Consider the following 24,795-nt stretch of genomic DNA (forward strand, 5'->3'; position numbering starts at 1 on the left):
CTGAGGTAAATCCATGACTTCAATTCAGTTCTTTTTTCTAGTTTGACTAATCAACCACCTGAACCTTGAATTGCCTTGTCTTATGACTCATTGATCAAATAGATTAATTTTTTGAAAGAACTGTTCAAGAAACAAGTGATAACTTTTCTCGCTTCTGGTTGATCCCAGACATATTCCTCTCGTTCCATCAACCAATCTTATTCTTGAATCTTTTAACACCTCTCCCATGCCTTGCCATGGAAAGTTATTTTGGAGCTTTTTCATTCCATTCTCTGCACCAACTGGCAATGGAAAGAAGAAAGACAATAAGTTGGGAGGGTAGACAATGTAATTTTTATAAGAGTAATCCTTTGACAAGTGCATTTTCATGCTATTAATGTTTCGTGAGCTTTGGTGATCTTGATATGACTGCTCATTTTATTTTGAAATTAAGTCCTTGAGAATTGTTTAAAATTTTGTTTGTTCTATCTTGCAGTTTGGAAAAGAGACCTTTGTTGACATCAATCTTTAATATTTTTGCTTATTTCTCAATAAGATCCATGTCTAGTTTTTTGTTTTCTTGTCCTGTCTCTTGAGAAACTTGTCTATATGTTTTGCTTCTCTTCTGGATATTTATTTGCATTTTCCTTTCTTGTACCTCACAGCATGGTTTTGCAAGATCTAATCAGAAGTGTTTCGTCAAGAAAGGGTATTTTTGGAGACTCATGGCATGCTGTGCGAGAAAAATTTCTAGGGATCTATGGAGAAGCTCTCTCATCAAATTGCAGAGATCTCGTTCAAATGATTCAGGTAATAACTTTGCCCTTTTCTTGTAAGGGGTCTGATTGTAGCTTCTTGGCCAGCTATGGCTGGCATGATATCAACATTAATTTTCTTTCAAGCAGATGAGTGAATCTGGTATTCTGGTAAGAGTAGATGGTGACTATAGTATTTTGTTCAACCTATGTCAGATGGCTAGGAGGTTTGGGGGCTGTGAGTCAATGGGTAACTTGGTTTTATCTGGCTGGTTTTCATTTTTTTTTGCCTAGTGCACCTCAGGTCAAAGTGAACTTAAGTTAGAATTCATGTGAACTGGTTTAGCAGTAAGTAGCTCACTTTGTTGAAGTCCCAGAATGTCCCCTTGGCTCATATGTGTATGATTCTGTTGTTATTTTGATGTTTGAAGCTAAAGATTTACAATGTAATGTACATTCAAAATAGATTGTCTTTAGACATTGTTAGTAGTGCCGAAAGTTGTCTCTAAGCACATTCTCTCGGATAAAGTTGAAAGATGGTGAGTTTGAACATTATCCATTAATGGCTAATACATATTGTCAATTTTCTTCCTTGAAGATGTATTTGACTTGACTTGCTGCAGGTGATTCAAGATGATTTTCTTTCTGAAGAGATTGAGACGTATAAAGCTCTTGATGACAGCCAGATTCCACCTCCTCTTGAGTGCTTTCGAAGATATCTTGCAGAGTTGAAATCTGATACAAATATAAATGAGAAGACTTCATCTTTGAATGTGGCAGTCAGTTCTTGCATGAGAGATATGTACCATTATGCTCGTGTTTCTAATTTACATGTACTTGAATGTGTCATGGATAGTGCCCTATCTGCTGTGAAGAGGGAGCAGCTTCAAGAAGCTAGCAATGTATGTGTCCAGTTTTATCTTTAAATTGAATATGTGAGTATGAAATCGATGGTTTGCGTTATTGAAATTTAATTTCCAATGCTGAATTGATGGTAGCTGTACTCTTACAATCCTTATTGGTCTGGTTATGTGGCAGGTTCTTATGTTATTTCCTCGACTTCAGCCCTTGGTGGCTTCCATGGGTTGGGATTTATTGTCCGGTAAAACAACAGCACGGAGGAGTTTAATGCAACAGCTGTGGACAAGTAAGTCTCAGGTACTTCGGCTGGAAGAATCTTCACTCTATGATAATCAATCAGATGAGGTAATAACTTTTCCTAAAACTTTTATGGGTACAACTCTTTTTGATACAAGATGATCACATACATTAAAGATCAGCAGAAATATATAATTTGTTTTTTGATCTTGGCAGATATCTTGTGTGGAACATCTTTGTGATAATTTGTGTTATCAGCTTGATGTTGCCTCTTTTGTTGCCTGTGTCAATTCTGGTCGATCATGGAATTCAAAATTCTCATTGTTGTTATCGGGAAAAGAACAAATAGCATTAGCAGAGGAAGTTGCCCAGTCAGACTCTTTTGTTGAGAACTTTGTGTTGGAAAGACTCTCTGTACAAAGTCCGCTTCGGGTAAGAATGTATGTACTTAATTGACTTAGAAATGCTAGGCAATATTATCTACCTATCTGAACTGGATGTTCACTTGTACTGAATATACACGTTAGAGTATGTTGGGAAGTTTAGAGGTAGAGGACAGTTAGATGATTAAAGCGGGGGAGGGAGAAGAGGAGAGGAGAGGAGAGGGAATAGTTATCAAATTCATTTTCTTATCAAAAAAGTAATAAAATATATTTGTTTGGATGTTTTAAAAATAAAACGGGAGAGAGAGGAGAAGATATATCTTGCTTTGTCTTGTTACAAGGGGGAAGAGTAGAGCTTAAAATATTATATAAGTTTTACAATACAGTGAGACAAGTGATTTAGGTTTGTTTAGACATTATTGAAATTTTGATAAATTGTTAATGGTAAAAAGGGAAGTTCAGAAAAATTCATTAAACAATGTATCATCTCCCACCAAATTCCCCTATTTGAGAAAGTTTTTTTAAAATAGTGAATTTGAGAAAGAAGGTATCCCTCCAAATCCTCTCAAATATTCCCTCTATGTATTATTTCTTCTTCTTATATTATTATTTTTGTTGTACTTTTTGAAGTATTAAGTTGTGACACAGCATCTTTTCTGTAGGTATTGTTTGATGTTGTTCCGGGCATAAAATTCCAGGAAGCTATTGAATTGATCAGCATGCAGCCAATTGCTTCTCCCACAGATGCTTGGAAGAGGTGTATATGCAATTTCCCTTCTGAATTGGTTATATTGATACTTTAAATTAAGATTTAAAAAAAAAAAAATAGTAAGTAATGTAATTCTATTAAAAATCAAATATACTTTATGTTCACGATGATGAACACAAAGTGTCAAAAAAGTAAAAAAGTCTCAAAAGGAAAATCTAAGAGAAACTTGAAATTTTTAGAGAAGAATAATGTGTGAAACACCAAATCCAGGACCAATTGAAAAGAGTACGAAAGTTTTTAATTGATCCAAGCAGCTCTGTCTTCAAATGTACATCTATTCCGCTCCTTCCATACAAGCCACATCAAACATGCTGGCCCCATGTGCCAAATATCCAAACGATGTTTACCAAACCAATTTCTCCAGCTAAATAACAAAGAAGCAACATTCCCTGACATAACCCATTGTAACCCAAACATCTGAAACACATCACCCCACAAAGCATAAGCAGTGTCACAATGAATTAAAAGGTGATCCACCGTTGCTCTATTGTTGCGGTTTATACAACACCAACTAACCAATGACAAACCCCTCTTTGTAAAGTTATCCAAAGTAAGAATCTTTCCCAAAGCTGCTTTAAATTAAGAATTTGAACTTTTAAGACATGATTAAAAAAAAAGATCTGCAAATGGGAAGCACAGCTAGTTCTCATATGATAACACGCTAAAAGAATTGTTTTCCATTCTTGATATTCATCAATGTCTATATATATTTGTCACTGATACCTAGATATGAACCTGATATTTTCAAGCCATTTAAAAAAAAATTGATTTTCCTTAATTGCTTCCAATGTGCTTATATTTTTCTTTTCTTTTCTTTTATTTTTTTTGGGGTGGGGTGGTAGAAAGCAAGATGTTGAACTCATGCACATGCGTTATGCTCTGGAATCAGTTGTTCTTGCATTAGCAGCAATGGAAAGGTGTACGGGTGATGAAAGAGAAAGTCATCACCAATTGGCATTATGCCATTTGAAAGACCTGCAGAACCATTTGGAAGCTATTAATAATATTGCACGCAAGGTCAGTTGCTCATCTTTATGAACTTTTTGCTCTCTGATTTCCTTTTTGTGTTCTTAAGGCTGTTGTTATCTTCATACACTCTTGCGTGGCCATTTCAATATGCAAATTTCTAACAAGCACCTGTGGGTTGTTCTTGGCTGAAAATGTAGCATTTTGTTGGTTTTGCATAGTATTTTCAATTCTTTGAAAAACCTAAGTATAATAATAATTGATTTATCACATATAATACTAACTTCACCATGAGCTGTTTTATATCACATCTTGGTATCATTATCAGCCAAGAACAGCTCATGGTGAAGTTAGTATTATATGTGATAAATCAATTATTATTATACTTAGGTGAAGTTAGGATCTTGCTAATTGAACCCATGCATATTGCTAGTGAATCCAATATGCGTGGGTTCAAATATCCAATATGCGTGGATTCAAACTTCAAAATCATATGTTTATTTGGTCTCACTAGCTAGAATTTGAGCTTTGGACCCACGCATATTGGAGCCTGAACCAGATAAACAAGGAAGCAATCATAAATTCCTCCCAATGCCACTTATGTTACTCTAAATTAGTAGTAAAATGTCGATATTGTAGTAATGGGTTCCACAAATTCATAAGATTACCATAATACTCAATCAGGTTATGTACCAATAAATGATTTTTAGATTCACAACCCCAAGCCATCTAGTAAATTGGAATGCGATTTGCAATCCCATTTCATCAGGTGGCTTGGGATTAGGAAGCTACTGGTTTTCAACCAAACACCACTTAGGAAATGGCTGTGGAGGTATATACAAGAGAGGGGAATCTTTACAAAAGTAAATAGATTACAAATGTCTTGGGGTGGATGGTGTTCAGATATTGTTAGAGGACATATGGAGTGGGTTTTTATATATATATATATATAAGTAAAATATTTTTATTCAACAAAGGAAATGGTTCCCATACACAAAATTTGTATCAAACCATTAACGTCATATGGAATGAGTATATGGAAGCAAGTCGGGAATGGGGCGGCCAAATTTTTGAGGTTTACTCAATTCAAGGCCAAAATGGACCTACATCCAATTCTGGAATGTTGATTGGTGAGAAGACACTTTCCTTGAGAATGCATATCTCAAATTTTATAACATTAGGGATACAGACGTAAAGGTGGCAATTTACTTAGACTAGACAAATTGTGGCATTCATTGGAACCCTCTTTCACTTCATTTTAGAGGATCTTTACATTGTTCGGATTAAATTAACTAGGATGATTTGGATTCTTGATTTTGGCTTCCATCAACAAGCTAGGTTTCTAAGTAAAAAAATTATCATAGAGTTTTGAAATTGGGGAAGGGGATAATAACCTTGAAGAATCATATGGAGAGTTAAAGCTTTGCCAAGAGGAGCTTTTTTTGAATGGACAGAGGTGATGGGAAATATCCTTACAACAGATAATTTGTGTAGGTAGGGAAGAGAGGCAATGGTAGAGAGATTGAAGCATCTATTCCTAAGGCCTCTCCATGAGTGGACTATGGCCATGCATCCACTATCCTAAACAAGTTTCTTGGATTTTCTTTTTCTTCTTCTTTTTTTTTTTAATTAGTAAGTTACACATGTACGCGGTGGGTCTTGAAGCCAAGACCTTACCCTCCACCTTACTCTTACACAAAGAGGAGGTGCCATTTGAGCTAGAGCTCGTTGGCAAGTTTCCTTTTCTTGATAAGTAATAATTGTATTAGAAAAGGAAAAGGGAAAGACACAAAGGATGTGTACTAGCTGAATTCAAAGAATACAACTCAAAATGAAAGAGTGTCAATAAAATCAACAAAAGACATGAAGGGTTGCAGCCTGGAGCATGTATCCAATCAAACAATGTCCGCAAAATACACTCATTGATAATATGGGCAGGAACTTTGATGCCATCAAAGACCAGTCTGTTTCTTTCAAGCCACTGATTCCACATGATGCACAAGGGCAAGGCTCGCCACACCTTGGCTCCTCTAAGGCGCTAAAACCGATCTTGACAGCATTCCAAAAGTTAAATCAAATATTTGAGCATCACCCAAGCAATGCCCAGCCAAAGTAAAGATAAAAGGATCATATACCAGATGCAATAGAGCAACGGAAGAGCAAACAATCTATAGATTCCCCGCTACACACACAACACCAATCAAAAATTAAAATGTGATGCTTCCGAAGGGCTGCAGTCCACACAAAAAAATGCCACCTTTCTCTTTTCTGGAATGTTAGCCATCCAGATGATCTTGCATAGGAAAGAGACTCCTGTAGGACCCCTAAAAGCATCATACTATGATCTCACTCAAACATTCCATTCTTTGATGGAAACCACAATGCTTGGTCTTGACTAGACGAGGTAGGCATTTATCATATACTACCCCAAGAAAAGTATCAACATCTTATAACTCCCAATCCTAGAAAGGATGGATATACTGATGATTCCAACGCCATCCTTCACCCATGATGAGCCAGTTAGATATGAAGATACTAAGGTCCCCTTTAACAGGAGAGCAAACCGCTCTTCAATCCACCAAATGGAATTTCTTAGTGTCACCAATGCCTCCCCACAGGAAATCCCTCCGAAGTTTCTCCGACTTATTGGCCACATTAGTTGGCATCATTGGCAAGTTTCCTTGATATTCTACAAATGTTGAACTTTAGAAATTAATTGTTTTTCTTTACTTTTGCTTTTGGGTTTTACTCTTGTAAATTTTTTTTTTAAATAAGTGGTTTTACTCTTGCATACATACCCTGTAAAAGAGTAGCATCCTTTCCCATTTTATCGATGAAAAGTAACCAAGGATGTGCATGTGTGTGTAAGCACGTGACAAACATAGAACCATGTTAAAATCAAAATCCCTTTCTCTTAAGCAAGTCTATAAACCGAACCAATGTAGTCCTACTTTATGGTACATTTGTTGGCTTGTTTGAGAGATTGATTGAGGAAACACAAAAATGCTATAAATAAGAACATTGTGCCATTGGGTCTTTTGTGGTGTATTTGGCTTGAACAGAATTATTGAACATTGGAAGGACAGAGTGTAGTTCTATACTTAGAGCTTTTGTTAGAACATTATATGAATGGATAGCTGCGACAAGTTGTTTTTCTTTTTCTTCTATGTTGGATTTCGTAGAGTTGCTAAACTTTAGGCATTAGTATAGTTGTATTTTTCACGACAACCTCTAGTGTACTACAGTGGTGCAACCTTATTGCACTTTTTTAATCTATGTTTATTACCTAATCCCCCAAAAAACAAACATTACAAATGAAATACAATCATAGACTACATTCTGAACTGTAACAAAAGAAATAGGCACATAAGAGAGCAGCAAAAATATCACCTTAAAAAGTATAACTTAGTGCTCACAAATTTGAAAGAACAAGAAAAATCATGAGATACTTTCGTATTTCACCAGAGTTCATAACATCATACTTCACAACAAACAATAATTCCAGCTTCCAACCAAATGCAAAGCAGATTGAAGTTCATGATCGAACAATTTCATGTCCCCAAGAATGAACTGCAATCACCCACAAGCTCCATTATGATGTAAATAGTAAAAAAGGAAACTGAAAATTATATCTAAGAGAGTTGAAGTTTCCCATGGGTGAAAAAATTGGGGAAAAATACAGAAAACACCGTAATCACAGTCTTAAATTGCATCAAAAAGGGATGTAAAGCCAAATACTATACATACCGATACTCAGCCTCTTCCACACCATAATCAGTGTGAAGAAAACGAATTCGAGGAACCGCTCCATCTACATTACCCTCCTTCAAGCATTCCTTAATAGTATCCAAGTGAGCTAGCTGAACACTCCTTTGAATCAACCCCAAAACCCTCAGATCCTCTCCCTCCTCCTCGGACCGCGCTGTTTCAGCTAAACCAGAATCAAAACCCTCCCAACCCCTAACTTGCCGCTGTATATTCCAACACAATGCATCGAAAACATCCGCGTAATCCAATATCACTCTCTTCAAACACACCAATTCGCTTTCCTCGACTGAACTCATGTCAATATCATTACCATTACCATCAACATCAACATCAGCATCTGGCTTCAACCTCTTAACCCCCAATTCTAAAATCCTATCCAAAACCCTCACACACTCATCGAATCCGCCATTCACGTCTCTCAATTCCTCGCACTTTTCCCTCTCCAAAACCTCCGCTCGCTCGTCGTAACCCTCGCCCTCGTTCAACGCCTCTTTCTCCAAGCTTTGGATATCGAAATTGTTCCGCATGCTCTCCGAAACCCGGTCGATCAGGTGCTGAACTAGTAACAAGAACTCGGCGCGTAGCCGGAGCGTTTCGGGATCGAAGCTCCACGCCGACGAGGCATTGCTGTTGTCGTCGAATTGCTGCAAGAGTTCGAGAGTGGACATGTAGGTGAGGAGAGGCGGAGACGGACACGAGTCTGACCATAGAATGTTCTGGAAACGGCCCGATCGAGCCACGATTGTTTGGAGGACGGCGAGAGCGAGGTCCGGGTTCCGGGATCGGAGAGCGAGGAGAACTGCTCGGAGTGGCTCGAACTGAGCTAGGTGGAGGTGGTTCGCGACGAGGCGTGTGAGGATCTCGATCTCTTTGTCCATTGCTATCGGCTATGGAGATTGAGAGTGTGGAGTTTAGGGATTTGAATTTTGAAAGAGAGTTGTGTTGTTTTTGGGTTTTAGAAGGTGGAAGTTTCTTGAATGAGAGAGAGAGAAGAGAGGTTTTGGATTGGATTTGATTTGGGAGATCAGAACTGAAAACGAAATGAGTTTTGGAAATTGGTTGCGCATGGAGGAATGTCCGTTGTGTCTGAAAGACGAGTGTCCAGTTGTCCTGTAACTCCTATTTCTATATGCTAATCGTGCCAGTTTGGTTTTCGCGGAAGGAGTTCGAGAAATATACGGAAAGCGACAGTGGAGTTCACGTTGGACTTAAAACGATATCGTTTGTCCTTTTTCTTCCAATTTAGAAAGGATCCGTTAGATATTTGCCAATGGGAATCGGCACAAAACCCTCAAAACAAATTAGGGAGTTTAATTTTTTATTGGTTGGAGCATTCTCATTAAGGGTTGTAAATGCTAAAAAATGCTTTTTTTTTGGCATTTTTGACCCAAAAACTTGCTCTATCAAGAGTTTTAAATGCCAAAAAATTGACATTAGTGAACAGTGCGGTTTCATATTTGAAACCACACTATTCACAAATTGTAAAATATATTATTTTTTTATTCAATTGGGGCTCACTATTTCCTTCTCTACTCTTTCTCTCCCTCTCATTTCCCGTTTCTCTGCTTTCTCTCTCCCTCTCACCATTTCTTTGCTCTCTCATTCCCTCTGCTCAACGACTCCCTCTCCGACGAAACCCAGGCCGGAGTATCTTCCCTCTTTCCTCTCTCACTTCTTTCTTCTCTCTTCTCTCTCTGTGCATCACCGATGAGTGGGCTCTGCTAATGATTGTGCTCCGGCAATTGTGGGATGCTGATGGCTGTGGTCCAGTGATTGCGGTCATGGATCGTGGGTCCGATGGCTGTGGTCCGGTGGTGGCGATGGAGGTTTCTTCTTTTTCTCTTCTTTTTTTTTTTTTTTTGGTTCTGCGTGGTTCTTCTTGGGTCCGATTGGGCTCCGATCGTGCGACGGAGCTTGGTGGTTAACCATGGAGCACGAGTCGAAGTGTGGATCGAAGGAGTCATGGTCTGATTTGGTTGATTTGGTTTGTGGGTTTTTTTTTGTCCAACGGTGGATGTGGATGTGGTGGGTGGATGTGGAGGTTTTTCTTCTTTTCTTTTTCTCTGCTGTTGTTTGTGGTTGTGGTGGATCTGGTTGCTACAGCGGTGGTTATGGCAAGTGAAGTGGTGGTAGGGGTGGTGGAGTGGTGGAGGAGGAGGGAGTTGGCTGGTTGCTATAATTTTGGTATAGTTGTTTTATTATTATTTTAATGAGTATTTTATATTATTTAAATGAAATGGTAAAAAATATAGAATCTTTGATATTTGGTGAATTGTAAAATGAGTTGTTAAAAGCTAAAATTTTGAGATTTGATGTGGTATATGATAAAAAATTTACTCACCTTGATGGGAATGCTCTTATAATTTGAATTTACATCTTAAATTAATTTTTGTCATCTATAATATTTCTTTTTGCCAATAAGTCATTTTAGATCAAATTTAATACCAGTCGTATTGGAAATATATAAAACTGTCAAAAAAAAAATTTCTTTTTTTCATCAAAATTTTCTAAAAATGTCCATTAAATTTTCCCAATTAAAAAATACTCATTTTTTATTTTTCTTTTAAAATAATTATTTCTTCCTTAAGGCAAAAACTATATATTTTTTCAAATTTTTGTTTTTAAATGAGATTCTAAAATAATGTTGATCCTACACTACATCTACAAGCTTACACGTTGAATGTATTTGCTTAATGTTTCAAATGATGCATTTTATTCCTTAATTAATAAATGAGTTCTTTTAATTCTTCCATTTAATTCTATTACTTTTATTAATCATTATAGTTTGTACCAAATGTTGTATCTATTTTTTATTAAATTAACCGAAATGATTTTACCTAACTTTTGTTTTTTTTTTTAGAATACTAAGTATTAACACACACACGATGAGAGGGGGGAATGCTTTTTAAAAAAAACATACAATCACGTATATCCAAAAAGGCTTAACTCTTGAATACACAGTACAGGCTTTAAACCTCTTTAAGTCACACTCATTTTCCAATGTGGGATTAACCCACTATTTTTTCTTTTGAGATTTTACCTAACCTAAATCTGTATTTGAGGTCCTTTCCAACATGAGAGACATGGTTCATATTAAACTAGTATGTAACCCGTGTTACCGCACGGAAATGAATATATTATTAATCATAAGTTTATTCATGTTTAAAAGACTCAGTTAAGTCTAAATTCATAGGATTTCAATAAAGAAAAAAATATACCTAATCGTACCCATTCTTCTTGGACTTTGGGTTATCCCAAAGGCTTGGCCTTTCCACCTACAAACCCATAAATAAATAAAGAAACATTAACAAAGAGTGCAGTCGAGATCTCATAAGGAATCTATACTTGAAATAAATCAATGATAAATGATATTAAAATCGAATCAACAGAGAGTCAAAGGAACCTACCCAATAATGGCTTAGGCGATGCGACGGCAGAAGAAATAAAGTTTCACAAAAGAGGGTAGAAATAGACCTTTGCAAGAGTTCTACTATATGTATGGAGTGCCTCGTTCTTGTCCCCTGTAGACAAATAGAAAAATAAAATAATACAATTTTACATTCCAAACAACAATCATAATTATAATAAGAAAAGGGTAATACAAATCAAATAGTTGGCGTGCAATACTCAATCCAGTTTGAAGCATTCATTAAATTAAAAAGTTAACATTGATACCGAAACCAGTAGATACGAAAATTTGAAGAAAAAAAAAAAGACACCAAAATCAAAAGGAATTAAAAAACAAACCAAAAAAAAAAAAAAACTACTAAATAAAATTCAGAGAATGAATTGAAATAAGAAGAAGAAGAAGAAGAAAAGAATATCACATAGGATGACAACCAAACCATGTTTAAGCAAAGAAAATTCCTTGTTTCTCTGCAATACCTTCAATGGCTGTCAACCCTAAGCTAAATGGGTTTCAAACATCTTTGATCATGCCCTTTATTTCTTCGTCATTCAAGCTGAGTCAAAACCAATAATCCAAATACCTAAATTAATAAAAATCAACCCAACATAACAAAACCTAAATCATATTTGATACCAAATTTTATTGTTTAAAGATACTTGTATCAATAGTGGTTCAAGGAGTATATATTGGTGGCAAGAGGCTGTGTTGAAGGTGGGAGATGGTCTAACATGGTGGTGGTCCTTAATCTCTCCTTCGCAGTGCCTTACGACTCTCTCCCTCCCCCTGTCTCTTGTAAAATCAGTGATTTTATTGGGTATAAAAATAGCCTCTTTGGTTTTCACTTTTGATTGCAAAATAAAAAATAATAAAAAATAAAAAATAAAAATAAAAATAAAACTTACTCTTCTATACAATATGTGGAGCTAAACTATGAAAATAATTTTCAATGCCATTAATCATCAATCATCAGCATGACAACAGTAAACCTTTATTAAAACCTTTTTTTTTATTGCACCCAGTGGGTCTTAAATCCATGACCTCACCCTCCACTAAGAACTTAAGGGGGGAGGTGCTAGGTGGCTAGAGAAGAATTCAAATATGCCCTTAAAGTAGTTAAAGATTATTCTTCCATTAAGTTTCTTCATAGAGGACCTTTAGTTGAGGAGGAATCTAGAGATATCAAATCATGACAGAAAAAGTAGGGAAATAGAGCACTCACCTGTACAGCATGTGGAGCTAAACTTAAAAAAGAATTTTCTACACCGTAATAAACTGCAACAAATAAACGGGGAAAAAGATGTCACATTTAGGCTCAGATGCAACTGAGCCATAAACTTGAAATTATATAATGCAAACCAGAATTTTACCAGTTAGAATATATATAACTCTTAATTCTTTTAATCGTCCAGCAAGAATCAGCCCAATGGTAACTGCTCGATATATGCAGAGAAGGAAATGCCTGCAAATCATTGAAGAAGCATGTAAAATAAATAGAACCTGAAAAACAATCATAAAACAAAAATCAAAGAAGAACAAACAGATACAACATATTGCCTTACATCTCAAGTAAAGTTGCAATAATTGATACAAAAATATGGAAGAAACATCAAGGAAACTTCTCACTGATTGACACTATTTAAAACTTGGAACGAAAGTTTAGAAAATAGTTTGGAACTTCTCTGCTATCGAGAGGAGAATAAATGCACTGATGCACTGGCTAGAAGGGGGGCTATGCTTTCCCAAGATTTTGTCGTTTTCTTAGACCCCCCAGTTGAAGTCTCCTTGTTACTTAGTCTAGATTCTGCAGGGGTGGCTTTTGATCGTTGTATTCCTGCTTTCTAGTTTTTAATGATATTATCCTTCTTACCAAAAAAAAAAGAACTTCTCCACTACTGTGCCATGAATTTCAAAAGTTTTATATAGCATAGAAAGTATGTCTTCTTTTTCCTAATCACCTCACAATCTTGGACATAAGGATTAAATGGTCAAACTTCCAAACAGAAGAAAATTAAAGCTTTGTTTAAAAGCCCATCTTATAACATTAGTTGTAGAGATAGATTTGCTACCCCTCATTATCAACACCTTCTAAGAAGGAGGCACTAACTAAAATAATTAACTATTTTATGTAGCCAGATGAGGCTATTTACCATAGCATATATCTAGAAAGTATAAACTCTGTTGCAAATCAGATATTACTCACCACAAAAGAAAAGCCATAAAGTAGCTAGTGTTTCTCTCCCCTATACAATTATTCTGCACCAATGAAGAGCTAAGTAGAAATTGAAAGTAATATTTAACAATTAAAAACAAACCATCTCACTACAAACGATTAAAAAATAATAAACAAAATAGTTTGATATTTTACCATCCATCCACAATGATGGTCAAAGCGAGCAACACAACGATCACAAATGCTGCAGTGCTTGGACCTAGCAGGTCTGAATCAAAGGAGGAAACAATCATTATTAAAAGAATTAAATGAAAGTTTCCAAAGAAATCTCTAAGACTTGCTCCCTCCCCGTCTCTTGTGAAATCAGTGATTTCATTGAGTATAAAAATAGCCTCTTTGGTTTTCACGTTTGACTGCAAAATCAAGAAAAAACTTAATTAGCACAGTAACTCACTTGACCCGATACATAAAAGTAGTTTTAATGAGAATGAGCCCACATACATTTAGCCACATAGAGCAAAATTCAACTTCAATTTCAGATTCTAATTGAACAATTGGAAGGATAATTATGAACTAATCGTCACATAGATGTAGACACATGGCACAAAATTAGAGTTCTAATTTGGAATTGTAATTTGAGTTTCTCTCTACTTCACCTATTATTATATATATATATATATATTTGAAATATTTGGTTTATATTATTAAATTTTCATTTTAACAAACTAAGACTAATTTTATTGTCTTTCTCAACAACAACAAAAAAGACTAATATTATCGTGTTATTAAATATTTTGGTGTGATCATTTTTTCTTCTTCTTTTTTGTTAGTGTTAAAATTGTGTTCTCTACTGACTTACGCGATAAACATTTAGGATCTATTTGGATACCGTTTATTACTGAAAACTGAAAATACTATAGTAAAATAATTTTTAAATGTGTGAATAGTACTGTGGGACCCAATTTTAAAGTTTTTTTTGCTAAATAAAGTATTTGCAAGTCCCGTGAACAGTGCACAAGATCCACTGGAAAACGCACAACGCAGCTGAAAACACTTTTTAGCTTTATCCAAACGTTCACTTAGTTGTGTTATTAAATGTTAAGTTATTATTGTATTGTTAAGTCGTGTAGACTGTAAGGTATGGTAGGTCTTACTAGATAACAAGACGGAAAATTTGGACCTCGATCCATTAGCTCTCCCCAACCTTAGGATGACCTCTAAGACCAACTCTAGTCAACAGGTAAATTAATAAATGAAAGATGATTAACCATATGGTATTTGGTGCATAAAATATGGGATGTAGATTTGTTTATTTCATATATATTTATGTGTCTATAAGCTTTAGTGACTTTTTTACCACATAATTTCAATTGTATGTTGATTTTAAAAGTGCACAATTGTACTTGTTAACAATTTTAAATATTGCAACTATCAGTGTATCCAAACATAACAAAATTTTATGAGAACTGTGATATTTTGGTGCTCGATTATGTCTCTCATTTCAAATTACAATATCTAAACTAACATGAAAGCAATAAATATAGACACACGATCATTTTAACAACTCTTGATGGTGTGATTAGTACTATTAAAAGCTATGTTAGTGGTTAGCCCATATGTAGAGTTATGTTGCTATAATAATAACTTGACATGTTGGCAATTATAAACAAGATTGGAGAAAATTACCAAAAATATCTGATAATGCACGAAAATTAGTAGGTTGGAATACTTCGGACTATGGTGGTGTTTCTTTTATCCTAAAAAGAAAGAAAGAACTGTCAAAGGTAACCAGTGTAACCCGACCAAGGACCCTTCGATGATTAAGTTAGTTTTCTCTCTAGAACACAAGGATGGGAAATTGTAAATAGTAGAACTTACCTCAAGTGAATAGGACTTGTTTCTTGTATAGAGAATTTGGAGTAGGTCTACTTGTTCGGATCTACCACCATCGTGGGTGATGTGAGTAGTTAATGGGTAAATGGAGTACGTGGAGCGAATTATGAGGAACTTCTTCCACGTTTTGAGAGTAGCATATTATGGTCAGATCATAAGGAACTTTATGAGAAGTTCTTTTGTAGGATTCAGTAAGTGTTATTTGGTCGTCCTTGCTTATGTGCTACGGACGACTAACTTGATCTTGTTATAAAGGGACATGTATTGTTCATAAGTACAATGTCCTTATTCTCCTCTTCTTAGGGTATTATAGATGTGAACAAGTTATGGACATGGTGACTGTGGACGACCACCATGGACGAATATCCTTAACTTGGTCCCCATCAGTTGCCCCATTGTCCTTGTGTCGTCCACGCCATCATTGTTTCTTAAATCAGTAATTACTTATTAAAGGAATATTCAAGGGATGTGCTAAGGAAGTCGACACATGGCTCAATCTTAGAGGCTTTCAAGTCGTGTCGCTTCGTTTTTCAAAAATGTGACACGTGGCACATTTTAATTGGTCAGTGTCGCTTTAGAGTCCCATCCTATTGGCTATAAATAGGAGAATATCCCTCTAACCCTCTCACATTTCTCATATTTCCTTCCTTGACATCAGTCGTGTTGTGCACCGTCTAGAAGTTTCCTCCCATCCTTAGTCGTTTTCGTCTAGAATCAAGTATCCTCCTTTACCAGTCTATAGGTGTCCTTCTTAAGTTATTCTTTTTCAAAATGGCTATCACAGTGTCCTTGTCTAGTAACAGCGATGAGAAAGAGATAAATGAATATCATGATAAGAGCAATAATAGTAGTAGTAATGGGAGTGACGGTAGTGTGAGTAGTTCTTCGGACGAGCATTACTAGTCTATGGTTCCTTTAGAGGTTTCCTAGGAAGAGTTAAGGCAGAGGACGTTGTCAAGTTCATCGGCTAGCCTGTCCTCTCACGTACCAGCATCCATCCCTTCTTCAAGTTGTTGGGTTAAAATGAATTTATACCTTGTAAATTATTTAATTACCAAAGTTAATTAATTAGTCAAATTACATGTAATAGCGTGGCAGTATAAACAAATCACCAATTATACTAAATACAGTGGAAAATAAATTTGACACAGCTAATTTGTTTACAAATGGGGAAAACTACTAGGCAAAACTCCAACGGGTGATTTTAAGGTTACCACTCCTAAGAATCCAATATTATTAATCACAAGCAGTTACAAGTATAAGAAATCTTACCAAACCCTTTGGCATATCTTGAAATACCAATCTATAGTTGAACCCTTATCCCAATACCCAATTGGACTTATATTGTAGCAGCAATCTTTCTGTTCAATGCATGAATCCCAGTATGCGACTAACCAATGATGCACGGATCCCAATACGTGACTAATTCACCAACTAGAAAAAGTTTGCTGGCTACAAAATTCTTCAATTCATCAACAATGAAGATCAGGAAGTTCATTTGTCACAAAACCCTTGGTGTAAAGACGCAGTAGCTTCTTCAGAGAGAATAATGAATTAGGGCACTTTCTGCATGTATTATTTTTTGCATCATCTTATGATGACCCTTAAAATAATCTTTATATGTGTCTAGGGTTGTGAGAAAAGAAACCTTACACAAATACATAGGAATATGCGTGTAATCAGATCTAAAAAGTCTGATTTCATAATTCTCGACAAATACAGTTTGTGTCGAGCTTCTATCGAGCTTCAACATTAAATCTCGATAGAAAGGATTCTGTTAAGCTTTAATAAATAGCATTTCCTTCACTTGTTTTTTGGTTAAATTTGCACGATTTCAATACTATACTTAAACACTTATTTTTTGAAGTACTAAACCCATCCTAGATCTACCAAATTACAAGTAAAGTGCGTTTTGTCAAAAGATTAGCCAATTTTAATAAAATATGTCCTTAACAATCTCCCCATTTGGCAATCCATAACAAAACCACAACAAAACAAATGATCATGAGAGAAGTCTTAAATCACTAAACTCATAACCACTTGTTGTATTACAAAATAAATATATCCCTACTGCCAACTCTTGAAAAATTTGCAAGAAGAAAGTTCATGGCAAGATAAACTTTCACAACCTGTCTTTCTAAAACACTTAAACAAAACTCATCAAGGCATCATATGTGAAACAGAAATAAAAATTGCGTACATAAAGCAACATGTGTATGAAGATAGAAAAGAAACAACACATGTAGAGGTAGGTGAAGAAAATGAACACACATCATCTCATATATAAGAAAATAAAGTACAATGTTTGTCATAATAAAATCGTCACAAGACCAGTATATAAGAGGCTAATGTAACTAAAGAAGAAAAGAAAAGTACATATAAACCTCACTACATCCCTCAAAACTATATACACTCCCCCTATAAAAAATATTCTATACTAACTCTCCCTCTAAATATAAGACTACTTTTAAACCCAAAAATGCTCTCCATTTTTGTCACGAATGACAAAAGGCAAGGCACTAAGAGGTCGTCATCAACAGAAGAGCTAGCACCATTCTTATCATCCTCATCATCAACATTAGGCAAGGTCTTTGGAGAAGGAGAGGGAGAAGGAGCAAGACTAGCCATGCGAGCTTGCCGGCGAGCAATGTAGCCTACTCGGGTGTTCATTTGACACTTCTCATCAATGAGATAGTCAAGACGACCACCAAAGTTAGCCTGCATCTGCTGAAGCTACTCCATGATGGCTTCAAGGGTCACACCACCAGCTGCGGAGGAAGAAGGAGCAGAAGAAGATGGAACAGCAGAAGCTGCAGGATCGGTCAAATCCATTAGTGGCCACTTCGATCAAAACTGGGCCTCACTCCGCCAGACAAAACTAAAGCTGATGGCACCCATAATGGTGAAAAGAGGAGAGAGAGGAATAGGAATGTGAAAGTGCTGAAGGATCCACGTAATAGCCGAAGGAAAGATGAGCTTATCAGGAGTAGCGGTATCTTGATATACATCTATTATAGATGTGATGAAGTGAGAGGGAAAGACAATAGAAAGATCCTCCATCAAGGAAAGAAAAAAAAAAATGAGCACGAGGCTTAGTGATAAAGTTATAGTGATGCCGTAGAGTGAGAGTGAAGGTCATCACCATGTTCAAAAATTTCGGACCTTTTGCAAAGCCCAAGTAAGGGGTGTTTACAAAACCTACCTAAAGAGAAGGTTTCTCAAAAAATTGAGAGATAAGCTCATCTCTAAACATCGTCCTGAGATGCTCACAACTAGGGTAGTCAGGATGCGCTACCCTAGGAACATTTAGTACCTCGGATATAAGATCTGGAGTAAGTACGATATGTGTACCTCTAAATGTCATAGCAAACTAAGGCATAAAAGTATCGATGGCGTGCATGTTGAAGTAAAACTCCTGAATGAACACGACTAGACACCTCTCGAGTTCCCACATAGGGACTCCCATCCTCGAGTCTAAATGACTTCGAGTAGAGTAGTGTTAGAGAAATCCAACAGAATGATCTAGCATTCCGGATGAACACCACAATACTGAAAGTTCTCAGAGAAGTCTGTCTTAGCCTTATTATCACAAAACCGGAAATGAGATGGAACAGGAGGATCAGAAGAGGATGACTTGGAACCACAAAGAGGGTTTCGAGCTGGAGTAGATTTTCTCTATTTGCATGCCACAGAGAGGTTTTATCCGAGAGAGAGAGCGAGAGAGAGAGAGAGAGAGAGAGAGAGACCACAACACATGCTTAGAATAGGAAGAAAAGAAAGAACGTATGCATGAAAAATGTATGAACATGTGACGTGAAAAAATAAAAAGCATCATGGGTAAAACCTAATCCAAATCTAACAGCATTCTCAAGTTTAATCAAGCACACAAACCTAAAATGCATAAAACATTGTTATAATGCAATGAGGATGCAATACATGAGCATATAACAACAAAACAACATAACCCAACCCAAAAAAATTTCACAAAAATCTCAAAAACCCCCCCCAAAACTTAGGTCTAAATGCATGAAATGTATGAGAAAGAGAGGATTTAGAGGTCATACCACAATAATGAGGCTTGAACTAGGCCAAAAACTTGATTGGAGTGAAGATTTGAGTGAGGGAGAGAAGATTGGATCGAGAGAGAGAGAGAGAGAGAGAGAGAGAGAGAGAGAGAGAGAGAGAGAGAAAGATTTCTGTCAAGAGTGATGTGAGATGAGTGAGGGAGAGAAGATTGGATCGAGAGAGAGAGAGAGAGAGAGAGAGAGAGAGAGAGAGAGAGAGAGAGAGAAAGATTTCTGTCAAGAGTGATGTGAGAAAGTGAAATCTGAATCGTGCCTCATCTATATATAGAAAACCCAGCTCAATGGATCAAGGTTCCTATCGAGAATCTGTCGAGCACTAAATCTCGACAGAAATGAATCTGTCGAGGTGCTATCGAGCATCTGTTGTTAGCAAAACAGTGTCTCAATGGATCGAGGATCTATTGAGCAGACAGAATGCATAGAAATTTGGCTTGATGGACTAAAAAAGCTGTCGAGCATGAACCCAAAAATCTTGATGGATTGAGAAACTGTCGAGATCTATCGAGCAAAGAGAAAGAAGGCTCGATAGAAAGAGAATCTATCAAGGATCTGTCGAGAAGCTGTCGAGCTTGAAGAAAATGAGTTTTTCAATGGAGGAAAAAACACATAAAGATGAATGCAATAAGCAAGCTACTCAATTAAAGATCCAAACAACATATTAAGCTCTCAAGACATCTCTTAACATACAAGCATAGCATCCATAGATCCAAACACACACACACACACACATACACACACTAAACAAATTTAACCAATTTTATATTTCAAAAACAAGTTAAGACAATTTAGTGAGTATATATTAACACATGTATCTCTGTGATAATCAAATCACATTGTACATGTACATGTATCAAAAGTAACAGAGAGTTTTACGTGTTGTGTGTGAAATATAGCAAGAGTGCATAAGTGTCTCATATTATAAAGATTTTAGACTAGAGAGAATCAAATACACTTACACACAATCATAACTACTTGATGGGGACTATCACCTTCGAGTTACATCCTATAACTCTCACATCTCCTAGAAGAATGCTTACAATCATTTTAAAAGCATTTTGATTCTTTTTACTTTTAAATTCTTTGCATATTTTCTTTTTGAACATATCATGCATAGGCATTTAAGAAAGAAAAGAAATACCCAATTATGTAAGCCAAAATATCACAATTTTGCTATACCAAAGCACATAGATGTTACACATGATTGGCGGGTTTTAGTGGTGAGATGATTATTTATACATTTCTCTTAGGATTTTCTAATCCTTTCCGTCAAAAAGAGTGATATGAGTATGAGGCATAAGAGACAATCTTAATTGTACTCATCACAAACACGAGTCACAAAACTCACTTACTCAATTGTGCACTGAGATACTCATCTAAGTTACAAGAGATACAAAGTTTAGAAACTTTTGTTTCAATGGTCATCCAGGGTACAAAAGTACCAATATACACATACATACACTGTTTTTGTATTTTTCTAATTTTTCAAAAAAACAAAAATTCTAAAAAACAAATAAAGCAAAACTAAAAACAGCAAAAACAAAAACATGAAAACATATAAAGCATAAAACTAGATTGACTTAAAAACAACTAAGAAACCCAAACAGACAAGCAAGATATGCAAGCAAGGGGAGAGATAAAAAGATAAAATCACTTGGAGCCTTTTACCTTCCACACTTTAGAATTACAGGAATGACCTTTCCTTTTTCCGAACCTTTGATCCTGAGGTGAAGGGGAAGAATTGAATCCATTAAGGTTCGAAAGAAACATAATGGCCTTAAGAAGATCTCCAAAATGAGCTAGAGAGGATGGAAACTAATTCTGGTTTCTTGACGAGAGCATACTATTACTTTGTTGAGTGGCTAACCACTTATAGCAATTTGGACGTGTATGCCCTGAAGTTTTGCAGTGATGACAGAAATGTAGCTTCTTTTGTTGAGATTTGTTGTTATTTTCCCTCTTAGATCTAGGGTTTCTTGTCTCTTTCTTTTCAACCTTAAGGGGTGCTTTTAGAATAAATTTGCTTTTATCTATGTTCTCACTAGCTATTTGAGTTTTAGATTCATTGTTCTCAAAATTAACATTATCAGCAAGTGAGATAAACACAATTGTACTAGAGGAGGCAATATTAGGAGGAGAAATCATACCCTAAACCGGTTTTGTCAAAAGTGGCTTTTTGAAAACTCAGCACCTCGTTAAGTTTTGCACTGGAAGTACTCTCCAATTGAGCTTTAACCTGAAACAGTTTTGCCTCAAGCTTCTTTGTCCTTTCAGCCAAGAAATTGTTCTCAAATCGTAGTGCTCCAATGGTTTGATTGGCTTCATCAACCTTGGTAGAGAGCTCCTCTCAATCTAGTTTTACATCACTCGGTTTCTTTGTGGCCAGCCTATATAGTTTCTCATGCTTCTCGAAAATTTTGTATAACTTTGCATAGGCTATATGAATGTCATCCTGTTCATCTATCTTCTCGAACTTGGATTCCACCAAGTCCTTTTCTTTATCCATTGCTTCTATGATGTCCTCAGTAGGATCCACTGTAGCGGTGAAAGCACTTAAGATTCCCTTGTCATCGCTATCATTTGACTCGATCTCAAGCTCGATATCACTTAAGGTAGCAACAAGAGTTTTGCTTTTCCTAATTGACTTAAGATATGTTAGACATTCTTGTTTCATGTGTCCAAAATCTTGACATCCGAAATACTTTAGTCTGGAGAGAATAGTATACTGACCACTATCCTTAGCATCCTTCTGCCCTCTGTCTTGACTTTTGAATTGAGAAGAAATGAATTGCTTATGATCCTTGTCAAAACCTTTCATATTGGCATTCTTCATGAACTTCTTGAACTGCCTAGTGATGTAGGACTTCATCTTGGAATCTTCATCTTCTGAAGACTCATCAGTCTCATTACTTTTGGCCTTTAGTGTCATGTTCTTACTTTTGGTTCCTTTCCCAAGTCTAGTCAAACCCAATTCATAAGTTTGCAAGTTTCCAATGTCAAAGGAATAGAGTCAATATCCTTTGATTCTTCAATGGCAGTGATCTTGGCATGGAATCTTTCAGGCAGAGACCTTAGCACCTTTCTTATGAATGACTTATCAAATGACTCATCCTCCTCCATCTTGATCTCCTCAAAGCTTGTAGTAAGCCTTTGAAATTTGAAATCTTTAATAGCCTTAGTTCCTTCATAGGTTGTTTGGAGAATGGTCCATGCTTCCTTTGTAGTTTCAATCGATGATATTTTCTTAAACTCCTCATTCATGACCATACTGAGAATGGCGTTCAATGCTCTGCTGTAGAAGTTTGCCGCTTTGATCTTTGCATCATCCTAATCAGCCAGCACTTCCTTTGGCTTAGTTCAGCCAATCTTTACAGCTTTTTTCACTTTCTCATCTAAAGATTACAAGAAAACTCTCATGTGTACTTTCTAGTATGCATATGTCATCAAATAAAGGAGGTATAATAAGATATTGTCATCTATCTATGGTAAACAGGGATCAATGGATAACACGGTAAAGATTAAAATCTAATCAGAGTGTGCTTGCTCTGATACCTTGTTGGGTTAAAATGAATTAACCCTTTACAAATTAATTAATTACCCAAGTTAATTAATTAGTCAAATTACATGCAATAGTGTGACAGCACAAACAAATTACTAATTATACTAAATGCAATGGAAAATAAATTTGATACAGGTGATTTATTTACAAATGGGGAAAACCACCGAGGGAAAATCCCACCGGGTGATTTTAAAATCACCACTCTTAAGAATCCACTATTATCAATCATAAGCAGTTACATGTATAAAGAATCTTACCAAACCCTTTGGCCTATCCCGAAATACCAACCTACAGTTAAAACCTTACTCCAATACCTAATTGGACTTGTATTGTAACGACAATCTTTTCGTCCAATGCACGAATCCTAGTACATGACTAACTAATGATACACGGATCCCAGTACTTGACTAACTCACCAACTAGAAGAAAATTGTTGACTGCAAAGTTCTTCAATTCATCAACAATGAAGATTAGGAAGCTCCTTGGTCGCAAAACCTTTGGCGTAAAGATGCAATAGCATCTTTAAAGAGAATAATGAACTAGGGCACTTTTTGCATGTATTATTTTTTGCATCATCTTATAAAAGCCCTTAAAATAATCCTTATATATGTCTAGAGTTGTGAGAAAAGAAATCATACACAAATACATAGGAATATGCATGTAATGCTGTGTAGTAGGTGTTCCTTCTAAGACAGGAGAGAAAATATTAGGTTCCATTAAGAGTTGGTATAAGATCTTAGTTGGTCTGAATCTTCATCTAGCTGTCTGAGGTGAATGGTGTTGTTCCCCTCGTCTTGGAGTTGGTATATACGAGGATTACTTGTTGGGAGGTCTTAGGTTGCCACTCAATGCTTTTGCTAGGGAGATTCTTCACAAACTGGGTATAGGTATAAACTAGCTTAATACCAATGCATAGAGGCTCATCGTATCCATGGAAACCGTCCTCTTACTGTGGATGAGTTTCTTTACTGTTGTAAGCCCTCTAAGATTAAACAGTCATTGGGCTTTTATTAGTTTTCGGAAAGGGGTTCCCATTGTAGGTTGGTTAAGTCCCTCCCCATGTCTGATAGAAGATGGAAGACGAAGTTTTTGGTTGTCTCTAGATTCTAGGCAAGAAACCCTTTTGAAGTAGGTAGGAATTTATTTCCTCCTTATATTGGTGAAATGGGTTATCTTCATCTAGAGGTTCTGTTATTTTCCACCCGTTGCTTTATTTTTCCTTATCATACTTGTCTAATTTTTTTCTCTTTTGTAGCTGTGAGATGACTTGCTCTATCCAAGTTCTATCTACACCGTGTCCAGCGAGCTCGTTCTTTTGCGAATTGGACGTTTCATTGTTTGGTGACACTTCGCCGTCATGCAAGTTGAGCACTTGGACCTGAACCCACCGAAGAAGTGCTTGCCCATGAGCTTACCACCTGAAGACGTGAGTTTTTTTTCTTCTTTTTTATTTTTATTTTTTTTATTGACTATTTAAGTCGTCTAAATTCTAAACTCTTTTTTTTTTTTTTTTTTTGAATGGCAACCATGAAGGAAAATAAAGGGAAGGGCGTTGCTGGAGACGAGATTAAGGAGAAGGCTATTAACCAATCTCGTCCTCCAGCTTCATCCATGGCGAAGCTCATCCTTCATGCCTCGTTGGAGATGAAGAAGACGGTGTCCAAAAGAATGGATACTAGGAACATTCCTAGTCGTCAAGGTAACAAGAAGCAAAAGGTTAATCCTTTAACAACGTCCACTCCTGTCGTGGTTCTTGATCACCTTGCCCCCACGACCAAATCTAGAGCTGGCACTTCTCCTACTCGTCTTGGTGTTAACACATCTAAGTCTTCTAGTGCTGCCCCATGACTCTTCTTGAAAGTGAAGACCTGGTTTGGGAGAAATTCAACTAGGCAGTCACTGATGAAGACGTTGTTATTTGCTACGACAAGTCCATGAAAGAGTTTGAACGATCCACTGTTGGT

General features: G+C 36.3%; 2 protein-coding genes across 3 annotated transcripts; one reads left to right on the plus strand and one right to left on the minus strand.

The window, feature by feature from the left end:
- The first annotated feature begins 648 nt into the window (after nt 1–648).
- Nucleotides 649–4,087, plus strand: LOC136069551 (uncharacterized). Of its 2 annotated transcripts, none has more exons than XR_010630771.1 (6): nt 649–789; nt 1,358–1,636; nt 1,773–1,940; nt 2,049–2,272; nt 2,878–2,972; nt 3,827–3,933. XR_010630771.1 is itself a non-coding variant. In XM_065778242.1 (6 exons), the coding sequence occupies exons 1-6, from the start codon at nt 781–783 to the stop codon at nt 4,020–4,022; spliced, it is 963 nt and encodes a 320-aa protein (XP_065634314.1). In that variant the 5' UTR covers nt 649–780; the 3' UTR covers nt 4,023–4,087. The 2 variants fall into 2 exon arrangements, 1 of the variants encoding a protein (XP_065634314.1); XM_065778242.1 differs by having other exon boundaries at nt 2,049–2,264; nt 3,827–4,087.
- Nucleotides 4,088–7,369: 3,282 nt separating this feature from the next.
- LOC136069552 (uncharacterized) lies at nt 7,370–8,883 on the minus strand. Its single transcript, XM_065778243.1, has 2 exons — nt 7,698–8,883; nt 7,370–7,520 (listed from the first exon to the last, which is right to left on the minus strand). The coding sequence occupies exons 1-2, from the start codon at nt 8,594–8,596 to the stop codon at nt 7,502–7,504; spliced, it is 918 nt and encodes a 305-aa protein (XP_065634315.1). The 5' UTR covers nt 8,597–8,883; the 3' UTR covers nt 7,370–7,501.
- Nucleotides 8,884–24,795: the final 15,912 nt, after the last annotated feature.

Source organism: Quercus suber, unplaced genomic scaffold, assembly GCF_002906115.3.
Source record: "Quercus suber isolate HL8 unplaced genomic scaffold, Cork oak 2.0 scaffold_176, whole genome shotgun sequence".
In the NCBI taxonomy this organism is placed as follows: Eukaryota; Viridiplantae; Streptophyta; class Magnoliopsida; order Fagales; family Fagaceae; genus Quercus; species Quercus suber.

Excerpts from the sequence above, each read along its gene's own strand:
- LOC136069551 (XM_065778242.1), top strand. Across the intron at positions 1,637-1,772 it reads AGCTTCAAGAAGCTAGCAAT|GTTCTTATGTTATTTCCTCG; the intron begins GTATGTGTCCAG and ends GTTATGTGGCAG. Across the intron at positions 2,265-2,877 it reads CTGTACAAAGTCCGCTTCGG|GTATTGTTTGATGTTGTTCC; the intron begins GTAAGAATGTAT and ends TCTTTTCTGTAG.
- LOC136069552 (XM_065778243.1), bottom strand. The coding sequence starts at position 8,596 with ATGGACAAAGAGATCGAGATCCTCACACGCCTCGTCGCGAACCACCTC.